This window comes from Aspergillus pseudotamarii (assembly GCF_009193445.1).
Source record: "Aspergillus pseudotamarii strain CBS 117625 unplaced genomic scaffold BDV38scaffold_30, whole genome shotgun sequence".
Taxonomy (NCBI): Eukaryota; Fungi; Ascomycota; class Eurotiomycetes; order Eurotiales; family Aspergillaceae; genus Aspergillus; species Aspergillus pseudotamarii.
Window position 1 is genome coordinate 101,221 of NW_022475044.1, and position 20,215 is coordinate 121,435.

The following is a 20,215-nucleotide window of genomic DNA, read 5'->3' on the forward strand; positions in this document are numbered from 1 at the left end:
TATGAACGAACCAAGGAACAGGAACGGATTGAAGAATATTCTAAACAAAAGGCTTTAATTTACTTTAGAGAAGAATATTCAACAAGTAAAAGAGAAAAAATAATTGAAATCACCGTGATAGATGATGTGTTAATGTTGAGAAACTCCATAATTTGCATACGTCGTCCAAGGAAGCCCAAGAGTTTGGAAGCTCCACAGCCTGACGACTTCACTCCGATCCTTATTATCCTCTTTGGCTGGAACAAGGCAACTCGCCTCGGGGTTCGAGAACCTTTTGCCTTTCTCCTAGGAGCTTTCCATTCAATCACCTAATTGAGAAGTTCCTTGGATGGAAAGTTTCTTTATTTTATTATTTTATTATTTTTATTTTTTGGTCCAATTGCTTTTAAATCAAATCAATTTCTTTTTCCTTCTGTATTTCCCCCCCCCCACTATTTCCGCACGTCCTTTTCCCCCCCTCCTCTACTGACTACTTCCCTCACATCCCACCAACTTTTTTCTTTTTAATCTCTCCATACCCTCTTCCCCTCTTGTGTTTTCTCTTTCTCTTCCACCTTCTTTTTATACATTAAATTGGTCAATTCATACACACATACAACATGGCCAACACTCCTCACGGTGGTGTCCTGAAGGACCTTCTTGCTCGCGATGCTCCCCGCCACGACCAATTGGAAGCGGAGGCGGAGAGCTTGCCCGCCATCGTTCTCTCCGAGCGCCAGCTTTGCGATCTTGAACTGATCATGAACGGTGGCTTCAGTCCTCTTGAGGGTATGTTCCCAATCGCCAAATGGTGTTTTTTCTTGGTTGTATTGCGACAACGCTTGGCAGATGGCGGGGCGTTGAAAGTTGACTCGGTGGCTGACTCCGATATCTCCCCGCAGGCTTCATGAACCAGAAGGATTTTGATGGGTATGCTGCGTTCTCCCTATGCACCCCGAGAAAACCAATTGTAGTTCAAAGATCTCGACAATGAGACTTGGCAAATGTCTGGGGGAAAAAAAAAACATTATTACAATTGACGCCACACGCAGCCAAGACAATCCGCTAACGTATTGCGCCTTGTTAGTGTCTGTGAGAACTGCCGTCTTGCCGATGGCAACCTTTTCTCTATGCCCATTACCCTCGATGCCTCCCAACAGGTCATCAGCGAGCTTAAGCTGCAGGCTGGCTCTCGCGTCACTCTCCGCGACTTCCGTGATGACCGTAACCTGGCCATCCTGACCATCGATGATATCTACCGTGCTGACAAGTGAGTGCTTCCGTCTGGCCGTGGAGCACGGTTTCGCATGCGATCAGGTAATGCAGATGACTGACGATGGTATTCCACTGATGTAGGGAGAAGGAAGCCAAGCTGGTCTTTGGCGGTGATCCTGAGCACCCTGCCGTCAAGTACCTCAACACCAAGGTTGAGGAATTCTACATCGGTGGAAAGATCGAAGCTGTCAACAAGCTGAACCACTACGACTATGTCGCTCTGCGCTGTACGTTTTGTGGCCCGCGTGAATAGATGTCTTGATGTTGAGTGCTAACACGTTTTAGACACCCCCGCAGAGCTGCGCATCCACTTCGACAAGCTCGGCTGGTCCCGAGTTGTCGCTTTCCAGACCAGGTACTTTCATCGAGCGTTAATGACGACCCCTGTGCGAACTTGTGCTAACGGTCAACTGTAGAAACCCTATGCACAGAGCTCACCGTGAGCTGACCGTTCGTGCGGCTCGTGCTCGCCAGGCTAACGTCCTGATCCACCCCGTTGTCGGTCTCACCAAGCCCGGTGACATTGACCACTTCACCCGTGTCCGTGCTTACCAGGCCCTCCTGCCCCGCTACCCCAACGGAATGGCCGTCCTTGGTCTGCTCGGCCTCGCCATGCGTATGGGTGGTCCCCGTGAGGCCATCTGGCACGCCATCATCCGTAAGAACCACGGTGCTACCCACTTCATCGTTGGCCGTGACCACGCCGGTCCCGGTAAGAACTCCAAGGGTGAGGAGTTCTACGGCCCCTACGACGCTCAGCACGCTGTCGAGAAGTACAGGGACGAGCTGGGTATTGAGGTCGTCGAGTTCCAGCAGGTCACCTACCTGCCGGACACCGATGAGTACAAGCCCAAGGATGAGGTTCCTGCCGGTGTGAAGACTCTGGATATCTCCGGTACCGAGCTGCGCAACCGCCTCCGCACTGGTGCCCACATCCCCGAGTGGTTCTCTTACCCCGAAGTTGTTAAGATCCTGCGTGAATCCAGCCCCCCTCGCCACACTCAGGGTTTCACCGTCTTCCTTACTGGTTACATGAACTCCGGCAAGGACGCCATCGCTCGTGCCCTGCAGGTCACCTTGAACCAGCAGGGTGGTCGTGCTGTCTCTCTCCTCCTCGGTGACACGGTCCGCCACGAGCTCTCGTCCGAGCTGGGCTTCAGCCGTGAGGACCGCCACACCAACATTCAGCGTATCGCCTTCGTTGCTAGCGAACTGACCAAGGCCGGTGCTGCTGTCATCGCTGCCCCCATTGCCCCCTACGAGCACTCTCGGAAGGCCGCTCGTGAGGCCGTGTCCCAGCACGGTTCCTTCTTCCTGGTCCACGTCAACACTCCTCTGGAGTACTGTGAGAAGACCGACAAGCGCGGTATCTACGCCAAGGCCCGTGCTGGCGAGATCAAGGGCTTCACTGGAGTTGATGACCCTTATGAGGCTCCTGAGAACGCTCACCTCACTGTTGATCTCTCCAAGCAGACCGTTCGCAGCATTGTCCATGAGATCATCCTCATGCTTGAGACTGAGGGTTTCTTTGACCGCGCTTAGAGTGAGGGTGTTCTGGAACGGGCTTTTTATGTAATGAATTTTAAAGTGATTTTGAACTAAGTGTTGAAAGATATCATAGAACGTTTTTGCTTTAATGGATTATCTTTGATTCCCACTGATATTTCAAGTTTTGGAGTAGTACTTGCCGATGTTGGTATGAGTACACTTCTCGCTGGCATGATAGCGATCAGTGCTTACGTCTTGATAGCGTAGGAAGAAACACCTACTCTATACGCTTATATCATCTGTAAATTCTTTCTGAGTCAATATTTCCATAATATTTTGTTGCTGTTACTCTCAACATCTGCGCAATCGTTCATCCGCGGGTAAAAATTTATTGCAAACCATGCAAACATACCTCCCAGTTTCCTCCAACCACAGAAAAGCGGAATTGACCGTCTTCGAGCTCATCGACACAATCCAAAGCATCAGAGATGCTACCTCCTCGCCTTCCAAGTCGGATACCGGGGGCCATCCGGCCAACCCGGATACCAGGTCACCACAGTCTACGCCATTCCTCCCGCCCATTTACGCAAAAGTCCCGACTCGAACTTGTAACCCCCCCGTACGTCAGGCCACAGCTACCCTTCCTCTCTCCATTGGCGAGCAGCCGGCCAGTGCCGCCGTTGTCGATTCACCTCCGACAGCATTTCGCACGATTGATATCGACCGAGAGTCGCGAACATTACAAACAGCGTCTTTACCGCGGTCTCCGGATCGGTCTGTCGTTCTATGCTATACTGGTCTTGTTCCAGGTGATCAAGCTGGGCGTCTATCAAGAAGAAATCGAACATCAATGGCCTACGCCGCCAGAGTGGTCGTGGAAGAGTCGGTGGTGCTTGCGCTCTGCGCAGGCTCTTCAGCACCCAGAGGATATCGGCAAGCTGATGACCAATTGGCCCATGGTTGCGGGGTATTTGAAGGAATTGCTGGAGCGGTTGGAAGATCCGGCTGGTGAAGGAAAGGGCATTGTTGAGCAAGGGGATGGCGGGTTTTTGGTTGAGGGTGTTGGGAGGACCGGATTTGATGTGTCCAGCAAGAGTGACCCGTGGCGGAGAGGATACTTCCAGGCACTTATGGGTGCTGCGAAAGCGGCGGAGAACCTTGAGGGTTGGCTGACGGATCGAAAGCAGCGTATCTCTGCGCCGGCTGAATACGTTGTCGGTCCTTCGAACCCTCGCCCGAAGCCTATGCCTGCGGGTCAGAAGAAGGTGCCGCAGGAGGAGGATTGCGAGCAGGCTTCTCCGAGCCCCGAGGTCTTCTACATGAAGATCCTGACTACGCGTGGATTCGATACTCGGCAGAAGCTCGATGCTGCCCTCGCTTATGCGGATTGGTTAGATTATAAGGGCTTGCAGGATACTGCGAGCGACATGTACAAATGGGCCATGGACATTGCTGCCTCCGGGTCACTGGTTGACGCTGGGAAGGTGGTGGATGTGAAAACGGGAGTTCTCAAAAATGATGGCAAGTCCTTGCCATCGGAAAATATACTGCGTGTCTCGACCGCGCTTGCGGTTTATCATGCCCGACATGACAACCTTCCCACCGCTCTCTCCATCTTTACCTCCGTTCTGAAGGCCCGCCGTTCTCTCCCGCCGCCACCTCCTGGCACAATTATGCCGAAACTCCCATCTCTACACAAATCCAAAGACCCGTTCCGTTACCTCTTTGACTCGATTAAGATCATGCTAGTCCCCGTTGAATACCCTGCACCTCTCCCATCTGGAAATGAGCCGCCGCTCCGAACTGCCACCTCCGCCTGCGACGAGGCAGGGCTCATGACTTACATTGGCGAGATTATCTACGCATCATCATCGAAAGAAACGGGCCTTGCCTGGACCCGCGACGCAGTTGACGCAGCGGAAGCCACCATGCTCGAGTTAGGTCAATCCGACCGTATCCCCCGACACCGCTGCGCCGAGTGCCTCCGCGTCGGCCTGGAGAACTGGAAGACGATGGTCTCCCGACTTGTCGCCAAGGCTGAAAAAGAAGAGCAAGAGAGCATCCAGAAGTCTGGGCGCTCCTGGTTCGGCGGCCAGAAGCAGATCGAAGCCAAGTCTGTGGAACGGAAGAGATGGGAAGCTGAGAATTTGATTCTCGACGACCGAATCCGGCGACTTTGGCCGATGATCGACGGGGAATCTGGGCTTGAGGGCATTGCGCCCAATAGTTCATTGTTTGTATGATGTTTTATCTTGGGTGAGAAATTCTTATCTTCTTCGAAGGGGCGATTATACCAGGAGTTTGGGGCGAGATTGGCATCTTTTGGTCTTGTTGGTTCACACACAAAATGCCTGTATATCTACTGAACATATTTGCATAAGTCATACGACGTTGAATGTCATTCATAATAGGTTCTCTTCCCGGTTTCTGCGCCTTCGGATTAATACCTCAATGGAGGAAAGTACAACTGCATACTGCGCTGCATGGAAGCGACCAAGACGACGTGGTATGATCACTAACGGTATCATATCGTTAGTGCCTTGGTTTCGATACCTAGTAAAGGTATCGCCATGACATTGCGTGCTCAAATAATTTAGAGACATCATCCTAGCAATAAATTAGCCACGGAGTACTCCGTAGGGTATATCGGATTGTTCTCCGAAGGGATGGATAGGACATGCAGTAAATCCATTTTTCCATTACCCAACGAGTTTCCTTATTATTGCATCCATCCTCGCTTATAACCCCTCTTTCACCCTCGCTTAATAGGAAATGAAGAGAAAATACCTGCATTGAACCATGAAAAGACAAGTCAATTGAGTGGCGGTGTTCCAGCAGTGCAGAAGTGGATCAAAACATTTGCTGTGTATTTAATGTCGTGATCTACACGTTCCATGAGCCGTGATGCGTCGCGTTATTGGCTTCTCGCTATCAACTGTTGCATCCCGATGGAGCTCCACATGCAACCCCAACCCAATGGGAGAGATGAGAGGTTACTTATCCGGAGTAGCCGGCAAGGTTGAAATGCCTAACATTGATACTAGTATTATTATTATTATTACCACGGCTGCTTTGGGGCTGGTCTACAAGTCGGATCCCCGTCGGGGTATGCATCTGAGATATCCACAATTGCCTTCCTGATCGAGAAAAGGATTGGCCCCGGGGTTGGAAGCCATGAAAGCTTCCCAATGCTTGTCTGTCGCTTGTTCTCGGGGACAAGCTTCTCCACTCTGGTGATTGGTTTCTGCCTGGTTTCTCGCTGTTTAAAAAGCGCACGAGGGACCACACACACCCCCGGTCGATAGATCCTGAGGTTGTGTCGACGGGTTCCCTTGCTCAACTTAGCACAGCTTCTCTACGATGCGTGTGGCAACGGCTATCGCTTCTCTTTTGCTGGTCGGCTCTGCCGTCGGCTTGGAGAATCCTCATCGCAAAGCTAAGGCTGTTCAGCGAGCTTATCAACACAAGGCAGTGGTGCCTCGGGCAGTCCCAGTAGCTCGGGATGATACTTACAAGTACTTGACTAACAAGACTGAGAGTTAGTATTTAACAATCTTGGAATACTTGGGTTAATAATGCTGATGTGTTCGTGTGCTTGTAGGGTTCCTTGTCAATGGCACTGGCATCCCAGAAGTGGACTTTGATGTCGGAGAATCTTACGCAGGTCTCTTGCCCAACTCACCCGCTGGGAACTCCAGCCTCTTCTTTTGGTTCTTCCCTTCTCAGAACCCGAAGGCGCAGGACGAGGTATGTTTTCGCTGTCCACGTAACAGAGTAGTCGTAGTCCATTTAACTCTAACCATTCTCTAGATCACAATCTGGCTGAACGGTGGACCAGGATGCAGTTCCCTCGATGGATTGCTGCAGGAAAATGGTCCCTTCCTTTGGCTTCCTGGAACTTACAAGCCTGCCAGAAACCCTTACTCGTGGACCAACCTGACGAATGTGGTGTATATCGACCAGCCGGCCGGAACGGGCTTCTCCCCTGGCCCGTCTACCGTGGATGACGAGGAGGACGTTGCCGCCCAGTTCAAGAGCTGGTTCAAGCACTTTGTCGACACCTTCGGCCTGCACGGTCATAAGGTGTATCTTACCGGTGAGAGTTATGCCGGGCAATACATTCCATACATCGCTTCGGCAATGTTGGATGAGGAGGATGAGAAGTATTTCAATGTGAAGGGTATCCAGATCAACGACCCTTCCATTAACGATGACTCAGTGATGATTTATGGTATGTTTTGCATGTCGCTATGACACTCGCGCCGGTGCCTAATCTGACAATACTACAGCCCCGGCCGTTAGGCATCTGAACCATTATACAAATGTCTTCGCTTTGAACGACACTTTCCTAGCAGATGTCAACTCCCGTGCGGACAAGTGTGGCTTCAACAAGTTCCTGGATGAAGCATTGACTTACCCGCCACCAAAGGATTTCCCTGTTCTTCCGAAGATCAACTCGGAGTGCGCTATTTGGGACGATATTGTCGCAGCTGCTTACGATGTCAACCCTTGCTTCAACTTCTACCATTTAACAGACTACTGTCCCTATCTCTGGAGCGAGATGGGCTTCCCTTCTCTTGCAGGCGGACCCAACAACTACTTCAACCGCACTGACGTCCAAAAGGCCCTTCACGTCCCTCGCACAGATTACTCCGTCTGCGGAGAAACTACGATCTTTAAGAATGGCGATCAATCACTTCCCAGTGCCCTGGGCCCCCTCCCCAGTGTGATCGAGCGGACGAACAACACGATCATTGGCCACGGCTGGCTTGATTATCTCCTTTTCCTGAACGGATCACTGGTGACGATCCAGAACATGACTTGGAACGGTGCTCAAGGGTTCCAGAAGCCTCCTGTCGAACCTCTTTATGTCCCTTACCATTATGGTCTGGCGGAGCTCGCCAATGGTAATGCCCCCGAGCCATTCACCCTGATCGCTGGTGCGGGACTTCTAGGTACAGCTCACACCGAGCGTGGGTTGACTTTCTCCAGTGTTTACCTGGCTGGTCATGGTAAGCTGAAAATCCATATGAGCTGTTGCTAATTGTCCTGGATTATGGTGCTGACAATGAGCATAGAAATTCCCCAGTATGTCCCCGGTGCGGCATACCGCCAGCTGGAGTTCTTGCTTGGTCGCATTGAGAACCTGCAGCAGCGGGGAGGGTACACTGCCTAGATGTATGAGCTTTACCCGGAATAGACCACTTCAATGTGTATATACAAGAGCCGAGGTATATAGGAAGACTTTTAATACCACATTTAGACGGGAAACAAGAGCAACTTCGACATTATCTCTCTTGAGATTCAATGTTCATCTCACTCCTTTCAAAAATCATAACGAACTGTGCAAGGCTGCGTACCTTCCCTCGAATCCTAGACTAAAGCAGGTCCCCCGACCCTACGAAAACGGGAAGTTGCAACGCCGCGTATTTTGGAGTATAGACTTGGAGGTTCAACAGGCTCAAGTGACCGAGCTTCGGCATTGCTTATAGCAACGTAGAGCGATCCAAATACATCGTTGGCATCATTGATTGCTATCAAGTGATGGCTTTTGTACGCAGTATATAAGGTTATTGTTCTACCCGGGTCGCGGTTCATGATCGGATTAGCTGGGCGGTAATGGGTAGACTCCGCGTCCATTCTATGGATAGCAGAAATATGCAGTTTGGCGTAAATTGGGAGCTTTCGGCGCTTCGTGAGGGTTAACCGTCGATATGCAGTATGGTCACGAAGAGCGCGGGTGATAGTTTGATTGATTGTGTGTTTGTGGCTCACGGTGCTGTGCAGGTGGCCTTGTGTGGATGCCAGATGTAAAGAGTCCTTCAACTGGCTGCTAGAGAAGATTGTCCCTGGACTGACTGTAAATGCATTATACTGGCCGCTTAAACTGTTACTGTCCAGTATCTTGGTCAGATCTAGTGGGCTGACCTGCGTATGCTCATCGCATCCAAACTGCGTCGTGAGCCTGAAAGACAGACCGGCATTTATGGCCTCGCGGACCATCCAAACCAGCGGGATGTGGCTGAGACTCCAAGTCTCATCGGAGTCTAGTGGTACGAGGCCCCCAATGTCCTGTTGAAGTTAGTACCAAAGGAAGAGAAGAAGAAGAGAAGAAGAAGAGAAGAAAAGAAAAGAAAGGGAGGGTTCATAGACAAACAGAATACTCACAGCATGACTACCTGGAAACCAGACTTGCTTGATTCCTCTCGTACGTAGTCTATCACCGGTCTCTTCATTCAGGAGAACCGGACGCAATTCAGCCTGACAGTCATCTATTGAGACCGCATGGCAGATAGTATTGGCTGATTTCGAAATTTCTGTGCCTGTAGAGATTCGTTTTCCTTCTCTACCGAGATATTTGGATTTGACAACGACAGCATCGAATAAACCAAGAAATGGGATTCTGTTGGCTGGCTTGCTGAGCTTTTCCCGAAAACCTTTCATTCGAAAATAATTCTCTCTCTCCTCCCACATTTCATCAACATCGGCCCTCAGCGCATAGTTATTCCAGCCTTGGTACACGTCCCAGGCATCCAGAAAGACCCCGTTATTGTCAGGTAAGATTCCAATATAGTCGACCATCCTTGCGAGTGCTTGAGCTATGTAAGCCCCACTAGAAAAGCCGAAAAGAAATATCTCATCCCCAACGTTATAATGATCTACGAGCCACTGTTGGAAGTAGTGTTAGTACTCCGGTATCTTTTGGTCTCAGAAGTTAACTTACACTATATCCATCACCCATACATGCTTTAAAGTCGTCAGGGCGGCTGAAGTTAGCTCGTTGGTAGTGACAAAGCTGGGAGCCGTTTGTGCCATAAAGCATGTTATGAATTTTCTCGATGTTAGATTGATGATTCGCTCCATGCTTATGGCTCCCTCCATCGAAACACAGGATTAGCTTTTTCGGGCGCTCTCCTGACTGCGATAACTCTTTGCGGAGACGGGATTCGGTGTAGCGATAAGGTTTACGCTCATGCAGCAAAGAGCTCCCTCCCTTGCCAATGGATGTCTTCATCACATAGATCGTTTGAGGCTTGGCATGACGTATTCTCCACAGAGGAATTCTGCAGAACCCAGAGTTATATCTCATATATTGCAACTGGCCGCCATGGCTGGGCAGCAGATATATCCCCACAAGGGCTATGTGACTTTCTGAGGTATCCTGACACTCAAGTATAAGTACATCCTTTATTAGTAAGTTGTGGTATAGGGGCAGATGTAGCCTTATACCCCGGTTAGTTACCGAGAACGGAGCAGAATCTTTCTTTGAAAAGTAGAAAGGTATGATATCTCCAGAATGCTTGAAATCATCAGGCGATCGCGCAAGAAGACCAGTTGCAGATCTGTCTGATGATTCGCGTGGTTTCCATGCGAAAAGTGTCTGGTCGGCTGACTCCTTCATAATCTCTTCCTGCAGTCGTATAAAAGACTTCTCTCCCTCTCCATAGAGCAATGGCATGTTAACGTGGAATATCCCCATGAGGCAGTAGGCTGTATCCTCAACACGTGTCGTCTTTCTCCCTGAAGCCCATGACATTCGCCGGGCAATACTGAAATCGGACAACTGTGCTGAGCCTCTCAGTATCGATTCGTCTATGTTGGTGATGCTATGTATCAAGGTACACCAAGATTCCCTGGATCCTATCTCACTCCAGTCATCTGCAAGGAAACGCACGTCCGATGGAGCAATGAGCTCTTGAAGGGTCCAGCCTCGTTTGAAGTATTCACTGTTTCTAACTTTGGTTGATAAATCAGATTGATCATCTTCCAGAGAGACATCCCGTAGGTAAGCGTAACACCGTTCCGCCGATTCGTACCATCTGAACATTGAGTTGATTGCCTCGGACAGCTCAGCGCTGCTGTCTTTGTTGATACAACAGGTGTCAATCCAAGCATACTCGAAGCCATCCTGGTTGGCTACTTTACAGATGTTCTCCACTTTTCGGTAGCCCTCCGTACCATGGCTCCGGCTGAGGAGGATGTCTTGGAACGTCACTTCTTCCTTACCCCATCGGTGCGAAAGAACCGCATAAGGCGGGATTTCATCTGCGAATTCTTCAAGCTGCAACCGCTCTGTGTGAATGAGACGCATTGTTGATGACAGTGCAGAGCATGGCAGAGGAAGAGAGGTTGGGCTTCTTATTTACGGCGAGCATATCGTCTAGTCTCTTTTGGGGGATGGTTGCTTGATCATGTGACGTGGCATACCACAGCGGACTAAATCTAGCTTACGGTCACCTTGTTTTACTTGAAGCCGCTTAGACCGTTCAAACTCGTAGGTACTCAGACTTGTTCAGACTGTTCATGCTGCTGAGGGGATTCAAACTTGGTACAATTTCCAGGTTGACCGGAAGCTAGACTTAGTCCGCCGTACCCTTAGCTCCTCTCACTATCAGGCTAATTGTGAACACAGTTCCACCTTCAAACGGATAAGCACTGACAGTGCAGGTTGTCGACCAAGTAATAGTAATGTGAACATATGCCGACAAGACACTTCGTTGTCCCCCCATATCCCCCCTTCCCCCAACACCCACAAAAACTTCCCGTAACTCCCCTTGAGCCTACTGTGTTGACATAATACTGTCCGCCTCAACTGCTTTTACATGTTCAAGCGACTCAAGTGTTGTTATCGCCTCATCATCAAAGGTCACCCTGTGAGAAGAGGGCGGTTAGCGTATTATCTTAGAGCACGGACGGAGGACACCCACGAAAAGCCTTTGATGAGCGTATACTCGTGTCCTATTTTACCACCCTGATCTATGACATGTTGTTTTGTTCTGGTTAAGATCCCCATTGATTAGCCAATATTTTATGGCATCAGTATATGAGATTTACGCTTGAACATCCTCATCCGATGCGTCCTCCTTGCACGTAACCTGCCAGAGTTGGAGAACGTTAGGATAGCGAACCACAATTTGTTTTCAGCGGCTGTATAGAAGTTGGAGACTCACAATGTATGCAGGCATATTGTTCTAGAAATGGTTAGTCCTAAGTGAGAAGATAGATTTGTGAAAGTCCAACGTTGAAGGAGGGATGAAGCCTGGAGGAGGATGAAGCCGGGAGGGAGGGGTAATGCGGGGGATTTGGGCGCCTTAAGTAACCTTATCTGGAGTAACTGATCAGGTAATTTGTTCTATATATTAGTGTCATAATATCAATCTAGCGGTCTACATCATGCTGGCTATCCGATATGGAATACACCTTTGCTGTTTGGTTCTCCTACAACCCAGGGTTCAGCTACTAATCATCAGTTCTAAACCATGACCGTGAACAGACGGTATCTCTAGGGTTGATATCCTGAATCTAGGACCCATCTCTAACCCGGGCCAATTTAGGTTAACCCGACCCCAAAAAAACCCGAAAACCCCGCTAATAGGCTTGAATAAGTAAAGATAATACTTAGTCAGCAGATACTTGATCTAACTATATAGATCTAGATTAGAATCTTAAACTAATTTTGAAGGCTCTTTATCTCTACCACTTCTATATATATAGAACTATAAAAAAATTCGGCAGAATCAATAGGATATTGTAAGGCCATCATTGATATCCTTAAGAGTAGGAGATGTAATGGTGAACAATAGGGGGCCGGGTTCTCCGGGAATCCGTGCCACTCGAGCAAACGTCGGTGATATTTTCGGGGCAAAATAACCTACATGCATTAAGCATTATACCTACAAGAATTCTACCTTATCCCCTACTATCTACAACTTCGCTCCACCGTACCCTATCGGCCTTGGATAAGATATGACTGAGAAAATGCTATTCGCTGCTTTCGTCTATTTGGTTCTAAACAATGGGTAATTACTAATTAGGGTCTTGCTTTCTGGACCTCCTGCGTCATCGGTGTACTACCAGCAGCATTATGGGCCTCTACTCGGTGGTCCCTGTCTCTGCACAGCCTTGCATGAATTGCTAAAATAGTTAGGAGTTACAAAAGCAATGATACCTTCTCAAGAGTTGGGTTAATGCTATTTCGCAAGCTGAAATACTCCTTTCACCTATAGTTATGTATAATATCCTTCTTATATTCGGTCGAAATCATGTGAATAAAAGCTCTCTAGAACCAGAAACGAAATGTCTTGTGCCCCTTGAAGCCAAGTATGCATGGCTGGAAGGTTGAAAGAAACCATTAGTCATGTATTTATTGGTGAGTCAATTGGGCAGTTGAAGTGAGTATGGTTTCATCGGGGAACGAAACCAAAGTCACTTCAGGGCGCGCAGGCATTCGACAGTGCCAGCCGAGGACCATGGGGCTCCATCAATATCCTATGGTCCCACAGAGCAAGCTCATTGGCCTCCCTTGGAGCCTTGATCACTGTGTTGGCGTTGGTGTTTGACCCATTTATCCAACAAATTCTGAGTTATCCGACGCGACAGGCAATAGCCACGGACCACCCAACCACCGCAACAATCAAACAGGCGAAGAGCTTCATTCCCGATAATGATTCCCCTAAGATATACAGTGCGCTCTACAATGGGATTTGGGGTAGTGATTTTAGTATTGACCCCAGCTGTCCCTCCGGAAATTGTACGTGGCCTACCTTCCAATCCGTCGGGGTTTGTAGTCAATGTGGAGAGGAATCGAATGTGACGGTCAATTGTGATCTATCATCCACCATTAATGATATCGAGACGGATCCACCCAAATGCAATGTTGGCCTTTCTCAGGGACAGCACTCGAATACTAATGTCCCGCCGCTTTATGGAGAACGACCACGCTTACAGGGCTATATACCCAAAGAGATCGTGTGGACCGTCAACACCGTGAGTTGGATGATCGAGAACGAGACCTACCTTGGGATCGACTATCCACTTGCAGTGGTAGCTGACACCCAACTTGGCATTCATGAGGAGCCAGACGGCCGAGTGAACGTAACACGGCCCTTTCAGGCCGAAAATACAACCGTCTGTGTCCTTGCCCTGTGTCTCAAAACTTATAACATCTCGGTTCATGATGGCAAGGTCCTCATCAACACCACCGCGCCACCCAACTACGGAAAGACTATGATGGAAACTATTTACCAATCCTGGAGCCCTAATTCGCAATCTATCAACCAAAGCCTTGATGTAAATACGACAGAATTTACATTCCACTATCAGCAATTCACTACGTTTTCTGGCATGTTAGATGGAAGCAAAAAAGAGGTTGTATATTACGACCAAAAGACGCAACGGATTTCGTTGACAGGAGACGGTCCCGCTGAACTGAAGGGCAATTTCTTGAGGGTTCGGAATACTAGTCTAGAAGAGGTGATGTCCAACGTCGCCGCCTCCTTGACCAAGCTCTCGTTTGATCTCAGCAACGATGTTGTCAACGGGACCGTCTTAGTCACTGAAGTCTACGTGTCTGTTGCCTGGATCTGGCTTGTTTTGCCCGCTTTGCTTCTCGTGTTGGGAATCATCTTGATTTCAACCATCTGTGTCAACAAAGGCCAAACACTGCCGCTATGGAAGTCATCCATCCTAGCAGCTTTCTTTCACGGCCATATCAATACCGAGCCGGATGGTCATGACTGTCATACTATCAGCGGAATGGAGACCATAGCAGCTGATACAAAGGTCCGGCTGCGACTTTCCGAAAGCAATGGCCAACTTATCTTGGAGAGCGATAGATAGTCATGGGCAGGCGTCTTTATTTTCAGCCACCAGTCCAACTCATGGATCGCTGCGAGTTCTGGGTCGAAACATGTAAACGCTGCTACATGAGGACTCTACTTTGCACAATAGGGGTATGTAAGATACTAAGTGGCAGTTACTGCATCTCTGTATGAAATGCTATCCATTCAATACATCAAAAGATGTAAAGTCCACGATCAAGATGATGCATACACGCATAGGCCCCATGCAATTTTTTATGACAGTGAAAGCAAGAGAAGAATTAGACGAGAAGACGATACGCTTAGTAGACGAACCCAGCGAATGGCTCTATTTACGTTTCGGCGATATCTGGCGACAGCTATGATATGATTGCGTATGCGCTTCCGGCCCGATTAAAATCATTTGGACTTACATTGACCTGCCCACTGTCCCCTCTTCAAAGAAGCCGAAAGTCTACCGCATCTTCCCTCATAGGCAACAAAATTTGATTCCGCCTTACAAACCTCCCTCGACAATAGTGAGAAGGTTAAAAGCGCTTACAGGGCATTGAGGATGGGCGAAATCTGATATTGTGGAAAAACAAGTTCAACGTTAATGTCGATAGGCTTTCAGCAACAGCATTGGATACCAAGTATATCAAGACATCATCCACTATCGAGCGCAATATTACGATGGTCCAGGCTGGATCAAGGCGGCTGCCACGGAGGTGTGAGCCCAGCTGAGAAGAGAAGTGTACAGGAGGTATGTACATCCAGGCATTAACGCGGCGCAGAGACCACATCATTCTGCAGGCGAGTTCGTTCTAAACACAAGCAACCCTGATACATACCTCCCGTGGAGTTTCACTACTAGAAAATGCGTGCAAGATAGCTCGGATCTTGGCATTATCTGCAGCCTAGGACCTCAATCGATGAGATGATAAAGACGGCGAAAGACATAGAGAAATGGACGGCGGAGTCATCATACCGCGATGGAAATGACATGCCATTCTAAGACCTCGACAATCTAGGGCTTTCCGTCTTAAGGGTTCAGGGCTTGGACCTGCTGAAATTGCGTATGATGATTGCGCTTCCACTTTTGGGATTTTCTGTCCTTTGCTATATGATATATGATGGTATTGCAGATTAGATCGTGAAATAAAAATGATGCTAACCGTATTATACCTCACAATCTTGGGTTTAATCCGTCACTCCATAATCAACGAGCCCACCTGTCGGTCAATGCTGCATATAGATTGACCCTAGATGCCCTCAGTAGGGCAAATACTACCGCAATACTTTCAGAAGAGGCTTTACTAAGTTGTACATTGATATATGAAGAATAGTCGACAGGCATGATCCTCATCTAAGTACATACGAGGCCAGAGATGGGATGAAAGGACTTCCAATGCATCGCGTTCTTATCACACTAAAACATTAATATGTCACGATCCCGACGATCATATGTTTGTCTTAAATAACGTGTATCCTTCAGAAAGGGCCACTGGGAAACCAGCTGATCAAGCACTTTACCTTGCAGTGTATTAGTAAACAGTTCAAGCTTTTTCAAGGCAAGCGGGCTCTCCGAAAGACAACTTAGTGAGTGGTGTGCTCCTTACTTGTCGTAGATAATGGTTTGTTATTAAGCAATTGATAATCTGCAGCCGGTCTTCGCCGAATATATATTTATAGGCTGAAGATAGGACTGAATGGTACTTGTAGTAACCAACAATAAATCTAGCCCATCCGGGCTAGTATGAAATCTATCTAATAAGGCACAGCTCACAGCTCATACACCACCCTCCTTCTTCGCGCTAATATTCGCTCCATCCTCAGTAACATCCAAAGAGCTACCCAATGTAGCAGTCCACTTCCTTACCAAATGCCCCTTCAAGATAATTCCCGCCATGATAATATCAACAAAAACAATCAAAAACGCTCCCATCCCCCACATCCAACCCACACCAACAGAAGACTGCCATTGCGTAACAATGAACACAGACATCAGCCCAAATGAGACCCGATACGCATTAAGCGACACAGAAGCCTCAACGGGGTTGTTCAAAAAGCATTCGATGATATAGTTATAGCAGACCGGGAGGGCAAGCAGGGCCCCGAACCAGATGAGGAACGAACCCAGGGCCAGAACCATAAAGTGGAGGTGGTATTCGAGGCCGGCACCGTAGATACCGAGACCGATGGGGAGGATGATGCTCGGTAAGATGGTGTTTGCGAGTCGGTACTCTGTGTGCCAGGTTCCGCCGCGGCGACGGGCGAGCCAGAGAGGCGTCTTGTCGTTGAAGAAGAAACCGTAGACTTGGGCGCTGATGATTCCGACCCAGGCTGTCATGGTGAAGAAGGCCATTTGGAGGGAGGAGAACCCATATCCGCCTGCTTCCTCGGGGGGTTCGAGGTAGGTAGCCAAGGTGGAGGCTTGCATGATGGGGAGACCGAGGGCGATGAAGATGTAGGTTCCTGTTAGGAGTGTGATGGGGGTAAATGTGATCTGCAGCGGGGTGATTGCTTTGCGGACCTGAAGATATTGTTAGTTATATTGATTCTGAATAGCTAGAAGCATTGTTGCATGCTATTGGGGAGAGCTTACGAATTCTGGTCCTTTGCCCGATGGTTGTGTTCTGGTACCCGGCAAGAAGGTGGCAATGCGATTGGCAAGCCAGCCCTTGGGAAGGGGAGCACGCTTCGGCATTGAAGGGTCCCGGGGGAAAGTAGTGTCTTCAACAAAGAAGAACACGGCAAGGATGGCGGCGCCCACAGGGCCCAGCGTCCACCAAAAAACATAGTTCCAGGGCTTATGCTCAGCAATGAAACCGCCCAGAGTACCACCGCCGACGACAGCAAAGATGATGAGAACCTCGAAGATGGCAAATGCCTTACCCCGCTGATGCAGATAGAACATATCCATGATGTAACCGCTACCCAGGATAGCAGGGATACCACCGAACATGCCGCAGAAGAGTCGCGAAATGGTGAAGGAGATATAGTCATTCGCACCCGTCATCTCGGCAGCCCAAATCTGGCAGGCGAAAATAGCCACCAGACTCCAGAGTACCACTGAACTGCGACCGATGACAGCCACAAGAGGAATAATGAAGAACGGTCCTGCGACCCATCCTGCTAGGCCAGCGGCAACCGAGTTTAGTAGGTCGGTTTGGGTCTTGTGATATGCGGGGATTTGGTAGATGAAGGTGAGTTGGTTGGAATTAGGCGACATCTGACCCGCGAAACCGGCCAGACAGATACATGCGAATATGGTAATTTTCTTGTGCATGGGCCAGTTCTGAAGATTTGTTAGAGGGACGCGTCGCGAAATGCTATACCAGTGTTTTTGAAAGATTGTTTGACCTACCAAGGGGTCTTCCGGGTCATCACTCGGTTGAGGAATGAGGACGATGCCATCGTCATTCTTCTTGGAATATTCTGAAGATTGGTCGCTTCCAGTTGCGGCCATCACATCCGGCGAGGGATACTTGTCCTCCTGCTCCATTGCAGACATGGTAAACGTGCAACCAGTTGCAGAGAGCTTATCCAACGTTGACAGAGGAGAGAAAAAAAAAAGCAAAGGGGTTAATCTATTGGAAGGATTTGTTCTTCATGAGCTGCCAAACATGTGATTTATACTCGCATCGTTGATTTGCAGATTCTATTATTCATTCAAACCCTACTTGCAGGGATTATTTTCATACTAAATTACATTCGAGCGAAGTGAAGAGCAACCCCTGCATGATAGTAACTAGTGGTCTCGATGTAACATCGACCATAGGTTCACGGCGACATGGGGTCCGCAATAACAATTCATTAATCGCCTGTCTCAGGTAAAAAATCTCTACGCAAGCGACTTTATTGGGTTTCGAACGAGACCCCTTCTTGGAAGCTTACTTGCGGACGGGGTGACATTCCGCGGATACTAAAAAGCGACGGTTCGCGGTTAGGGTTTGTTAATGCACGAGGTGGCACGGAGCTAAGATGGGTTAGTAACGCTTATTACTGATCAGGAGGATTGGCTTGGTTTTCTTATTGGCCGGCCAGAACAATTCCGCCAGAGCACTGGAACTCAATACTACCTGATGCTCCACCATAAAATGCCAAGAACGCTTCGATATGAATTTCATTAGGCTACGGAGTAAATTTTTCTTGTCCAGGTTCCTCCGAGGACATCGTTATACCAAAGTGGAGCGCCTGAGATTGGTTCGTGGTCATGCTTCAATTTCAGATCGTATCGTAAATCTATTTTTTGTTCTAGACGTATCTCCTTTCGGCACTCTCCTCCGAAGTTGGTCTCGCATCTAGGTCACTCTCCACAGTATGCCCTAGTGTGGTGACCACCTCAATGGAAGTGGTTTTCATGATACCCCGGTCATCCAGACGAAGTTGAGATTCGCTGTCCCCGCCAAAGTCATCTCGCTCGTCTGGCTCGTTTCTAGTATCAAATACAGTATGCCCCCACTCAATTCGCGAGGTTCGCCCGGTGCGCGTGGTCCGGAGCGGTAGAGAATGCGATTTGTCACGAGAATAATAGTTTGTAGTCACGGAGTTATGACCGAGGAGTGGTCGGACAGATGGGGCGGCGGCAGCGATAATCCCAAAGGTCGCTTCCAGTCTGCGCCGGAGCCAAGTCAGCATCCCTTTCATTCTTGTCCAAGCCGGTGGAGTATAGGTTAGTTCGTGACAACTTACACGGCCCACATGAATAGGTCAACCAGGTCCCCTAGATGATAGCACCATCAATAATCTGCTCCAATATACCGGCATGACACATTACGTGCGAAGAATTATACTCACATGTTGGATCTTCCGTTGTCATCAAACTAGGAACAAGGGCTGTGCGAGCAATTGCGAAACCACCGCTCCTGGTGTTCCAGCCTTTCAGTCAGCAATCCTTTCCCCCGTAGCTTGTTCCGATCACCATCTACTCACGCGAAGCCCAATGCCATAATCCCGCATATGCCCACTTTCACTCTCTTCGGGAGTTTAATGTTCCATAGAAAAACAATTGGCAGAATGGACAAAGCAAAATCCGTTGATGCAGCAATCGCTATGCAGATTATGTCAGGTTATACCGTCACTACATGGGTGGGCGTCGTACCTCCTTGGGCGATTCCAATTGCATCGATCGCATTAGCCGACCAACAGTGTCCTTCCACCGACTTATCCCAATTAAGTTCCACGGGGGTACATTGCGGAAAAATGACGGCAGCGTCGAGTACGCTGGTGATGGTGTTGAAGGCGATAAAGCACCAGAAGAAAACCCTCCATTTCTTGCTTGTGAGACTGGGGACAACAACTGTTAGCCGCAGCGTGGCCGTGGTCAATATCCCAGGATCAGTACTTACAAAAGTCTCTTTAGAAATAGGCTAATTGAAATCTTGAGGAAGACGGTTGTGAAGATTAATAGGAATTCACATATCCGCAAGAGCTTCATGCTGTACGTCGCATGGTCATGGCCCACGTATTTTACGTGTCGTCCAAAACCATACGAGGTTGCTCCAAGAACCAGTCCCAGCACAACCAGTTGGGTTACCTGGAGTTATACCGGGTTAGCCAAGTATCCGGAGAATGTAAATCGGCGTAAACTCGAGATTCACCATGGCAAAGACATTGAACCAGTCATCCCAGGACAACATCCGGATCATGTACCGTCGTACATATAGCCGTAATAATGTGAGAATTAGGGCAATTATCGTCGTGGCAATGGTTGGTACAGTAACCATCGACGCTCTAGAGACGTCGCCGCCATCAGATGGTACTGTTGACCTCTCCATGAGGTATGATGGTCTGTGGTGACAGTCACAGGAGAGATCGGGGACGCTTATCGGGCGACGACGGCCATGATTTTTTCTTTATTGCCAAGGTAGAGAAACACAAAAAAAGAACGA

General features: G+C 48.8%; 8 protein-coding genes across 8 annotated transcripts; 4 read left to right on the top strand and 4 right to left on the bottom strand.

The window, feature by feature from the left end:
• The first annotated feature begins 438 nt into the window (after positions 1–438).
• sC (sulfate adenylyltransferase) lies at positions 439–2,828 on the top strand. The gene is made up of 6 exons (XM_032064233.1): positions 439–768; positions 882–909; positions 1,067–1,249; positions 1,336–1,481; positions 1,540–1,609; positions 1,671–2,828. The coding sequence occupies exons 1-6, from the start codon at positions 600–602 to the stop codon at positions 2,794–2,796; spliced, it is 1,722 nt and encodes a 573-aa protein (XP_031913055.1). The 5' UTR covers positions 439–599; the 3' UTR covers positions 2,797–2,828.
• Position 2,829: 1 nt separating this feature from the next.
• BDV38DRAFT_98774 (uncharacterized protein) lies at positions 2,830–5,278 on the top strand. Its single transcript, XM_032064231.1, has one exon. The coding sequence runs from the start codon at positions 3,231–3,233 to the stop codon at positions 4,983–4,985; it is 1,755 nt and encodes a 584-aa protein (XP_031913056.1). The 5' UTR covers positions 2,830–3,230; the 3' UTR covers positions 4,986–5,278.
• Positions 5,279–5,993: 715 nt separating this feature from the next.
• cpdS (putative serine carboxypeptidase (CpdS)) lies at positions 5,994–8,017 on the top strand. Its single transcript, XM_032064232.1, has 5 exons — positions 5,994–6,280; positions 6,344–6,489; positions 6,553–6,973; positions 7,032–7,754; positions 7,821–8,017. The coding sequence occupies exons 1-5, from the start codon at positions 6,103–6,105 to the stop codon at positions 7,916–7,918; spliced, it is 1,566 nt and encodes a 521-aa protein (XP_031913057.1). The 5' UTR covers positions 5,994–6,102; the 3' UTR covers positions 7,919–8,017.
• A 287-nt stretch (positions 8,018–8,304) lies between these two features.
• Positions 8,305–11,068, bottom strand: BDV38DRAFT_98770 (uncharacterized protein). The gene is made up of 2 exons (XM_032064230.1): positions 9,467–11,068; positions 8,305–9,411 (listed from the first exon to the last, which is right to left on the bottom strand). Exons 1-2 carry the CDS (start codon positions 10,832–10,834, stop codon positions 8,824–8,826), a joined length of 1,956 nt encoding a protein of 651 aa, XP_031913058.1. The 5' UTR covers positions 10,835–11,068; the 3' UTR covers positions 8,305–8,823.
• A 215-nt stretch (positions 11,069–11,283) lies between these two features.
• On the bottom strand, positions 11,284–11,853 carry BDV38DRAFT_247831 (uncharacterized protein). Its single transcript, XM_032054696.1, has 4 exons — positions 11,694–11,853; positions 11,578–11,618; positions 11,451–11,519; positions 11,284–11,394 (listed from the first exon to the last, which is right to left on the bottom strand). The coding sequence occupies exons 1-4, from the start codon at positions 11,706–11,708 to the stop codon at positions 11,304–11,306; spliced, it is 216 nt and encodes a 71-aa protein (XP_031913059.1). The 5' UTR covers positions 11,709–11,853; the 3' UTR covers positions 11,284–11,303.
• Positions 11,854–12,880: 1,027 nt separating this feature from the next.
• Positions 12,881–14,361, top strand: BDV38DRAFT_283388 (DUF3176 domain-containing protein; the record flags this gene model as incomplete). The annotated part of the gene is made up of 2 exons (XM_032060029.1): positions 12,881–12,892; positions 12,958–14,361. 2 exons carry the CDS (start codon positions 12,881–12,883, stop codon positions 14,359–14,361), a joined length of 1,416 nt encoding a protein of 471 aa, XP_031913060.1.
• A 1,700-nt stretch (positions 14,362–16,061) lies between these two features.
• BDV38DRAFT_98867 (synaptic vesicle transporter) lies at positions 16,062–17,885 on the bottom strand. The gene is made up of 3 exons (XM_032064234.1): positions 17,689–17,885; positions 16,927–17,619; positions 16,062–16,854 (listed from the first exon to the last, which is right to left on the bottom strand). Exons 1-3 carry the CDS (start codon positions 17,833–17,835, stop codon positions 16,111–16,113), a joined length of 1,584 nt encoding a protein of 527 aa, XP_031913061.1. The 5' UTR covers positions 17,836–17,885; the 3' UTR covers positions 16,062–16,110.
• A 693-nt stretch (positions 17,886–18,578) lies between these two features.
• BDV38DRAFT_283390 (uncharacterized protein) lies at positions 18,579–20,050 on the bottom strand (the record flags this gene model as incomplete). The annotated part of the gene is made up of 7 exons (XM_032060030.1): positions 18,579–18,939; positions 19,017–19,047; positions 19,122–19,189; positions 19,257–19,374; positions 19,426–19,610; positions 19,673–19,860; positions 19,925–20,050. 7 exons carry the CDS (start codon positions 20,048–20,050, stop codon positions 18,579–18,581), a joined length of 1,077 nt encoding a protein of 358 aa, XP_031913062.1.
• Between the last annotated feature and the right edge of the window lie 165 nt (positions 20,051–20,215).

Bases quoted from the DNA above. Each gene is read 5' to 3' on its own strand.
- sC (XM_032064233.1), top strand. From the start codon at position 600: ATGGCCAACACTCCTCACGGTGGTGTCCTGAAGGACCTTCTTGCTCGC. The intron at 769-881 runs GTATGTTCCCAA...ATCTCCCCGCAG, and splicing joins TGGCTTCAGTCCTCTTGAGG to GCTTCATGAACCAGAAGGAT. The intron at 1,610-1,670 runs GTACTTTCATCG...GGTCAACTGTAG, and splicing joins GTTGTCGCTTTCCAGACCAG to AAACCCTATGCACAGAGCTC.
- BDV38DRAFT_98774 (XM_032064231.1), top strand. From the start codon at position 3,231: ATGCTACCTCCTCGCCTTCCAAGTCGGATACCGGGGGCCATCCGGCCA.
- cpdS (XM_032064232.1), top strand. From the start codon at position 6,103: ATGCGTGTGGCAACGGCTATCGCTTCTCTTTTGCTGGTCGGCTCTGCC. The intron at 6,490-6,552 runs GTATGTTTTCGC...ACCATTCTCTAG, and splicing joins ACCCGAAGGCGCAGGACGAG to ATCACAATCTGGCTGAACGG. The intron at 6,974-7,031 runs GTATGTTTTGCA...ACAATACTACAG, and splicing joins TGACTCAGTGATGATTTATG to CCCCGGCCGTTAGGCATCTG.
- BDV38DRAFT_98770 (XM_032064230.1), bottom strand. From the start codon at position 10,834: ATGCGTCTCATTCACACAGAGCGGTTGCAGCTTGAAGAATTCGCAGAT. The intron at 9,412-9,466 runs GTAAGTTAACTT...TACTTCCAACAG, and splicing joins GTATGGGTGATGGATATAGT to TGGCTCGTAGATCATTATAA.
- BDV38DRAFT_247831 (XM_032054696.1), bottom strand. The intron at 11,520-11,577 runs GTAAATCTCATA...GATCTTAACCAG, and splicing joins TCGGATGAGGATGTTCAAGC to AACAAAACAACATGTCATAG. The intron at 11,395-11,450 runs GTGGGTGTCCTC...CTCTTCTCACAG, and splicing joins ACGCTCATCAAAGGCTTTTC to GGTGACCTTTGATGATGAGG.
- BDV38DRAFT_98867 (XM_032064234.1), bottom strand. From the start codon at position 17,835: ATGTCTGCAATGGAGCAGGAGGACAAGTATCCCTCGCCGGATGTGATG. The intron at 17,620-17,688 runs GTAGGTCAAACA...ACAAATCTTCAG, and splicing joins ATGACCCGGAAGACCCCTTG to AACTGGCCCATGCACAAGAA. The intron at 16,855-16,926 runs GTAAGCTCTCCC...CAATATCTTCAG, and splicing joins CGGGCAAAGGACCAGAATTC to GTCCGCAAAGCAATCACCCC.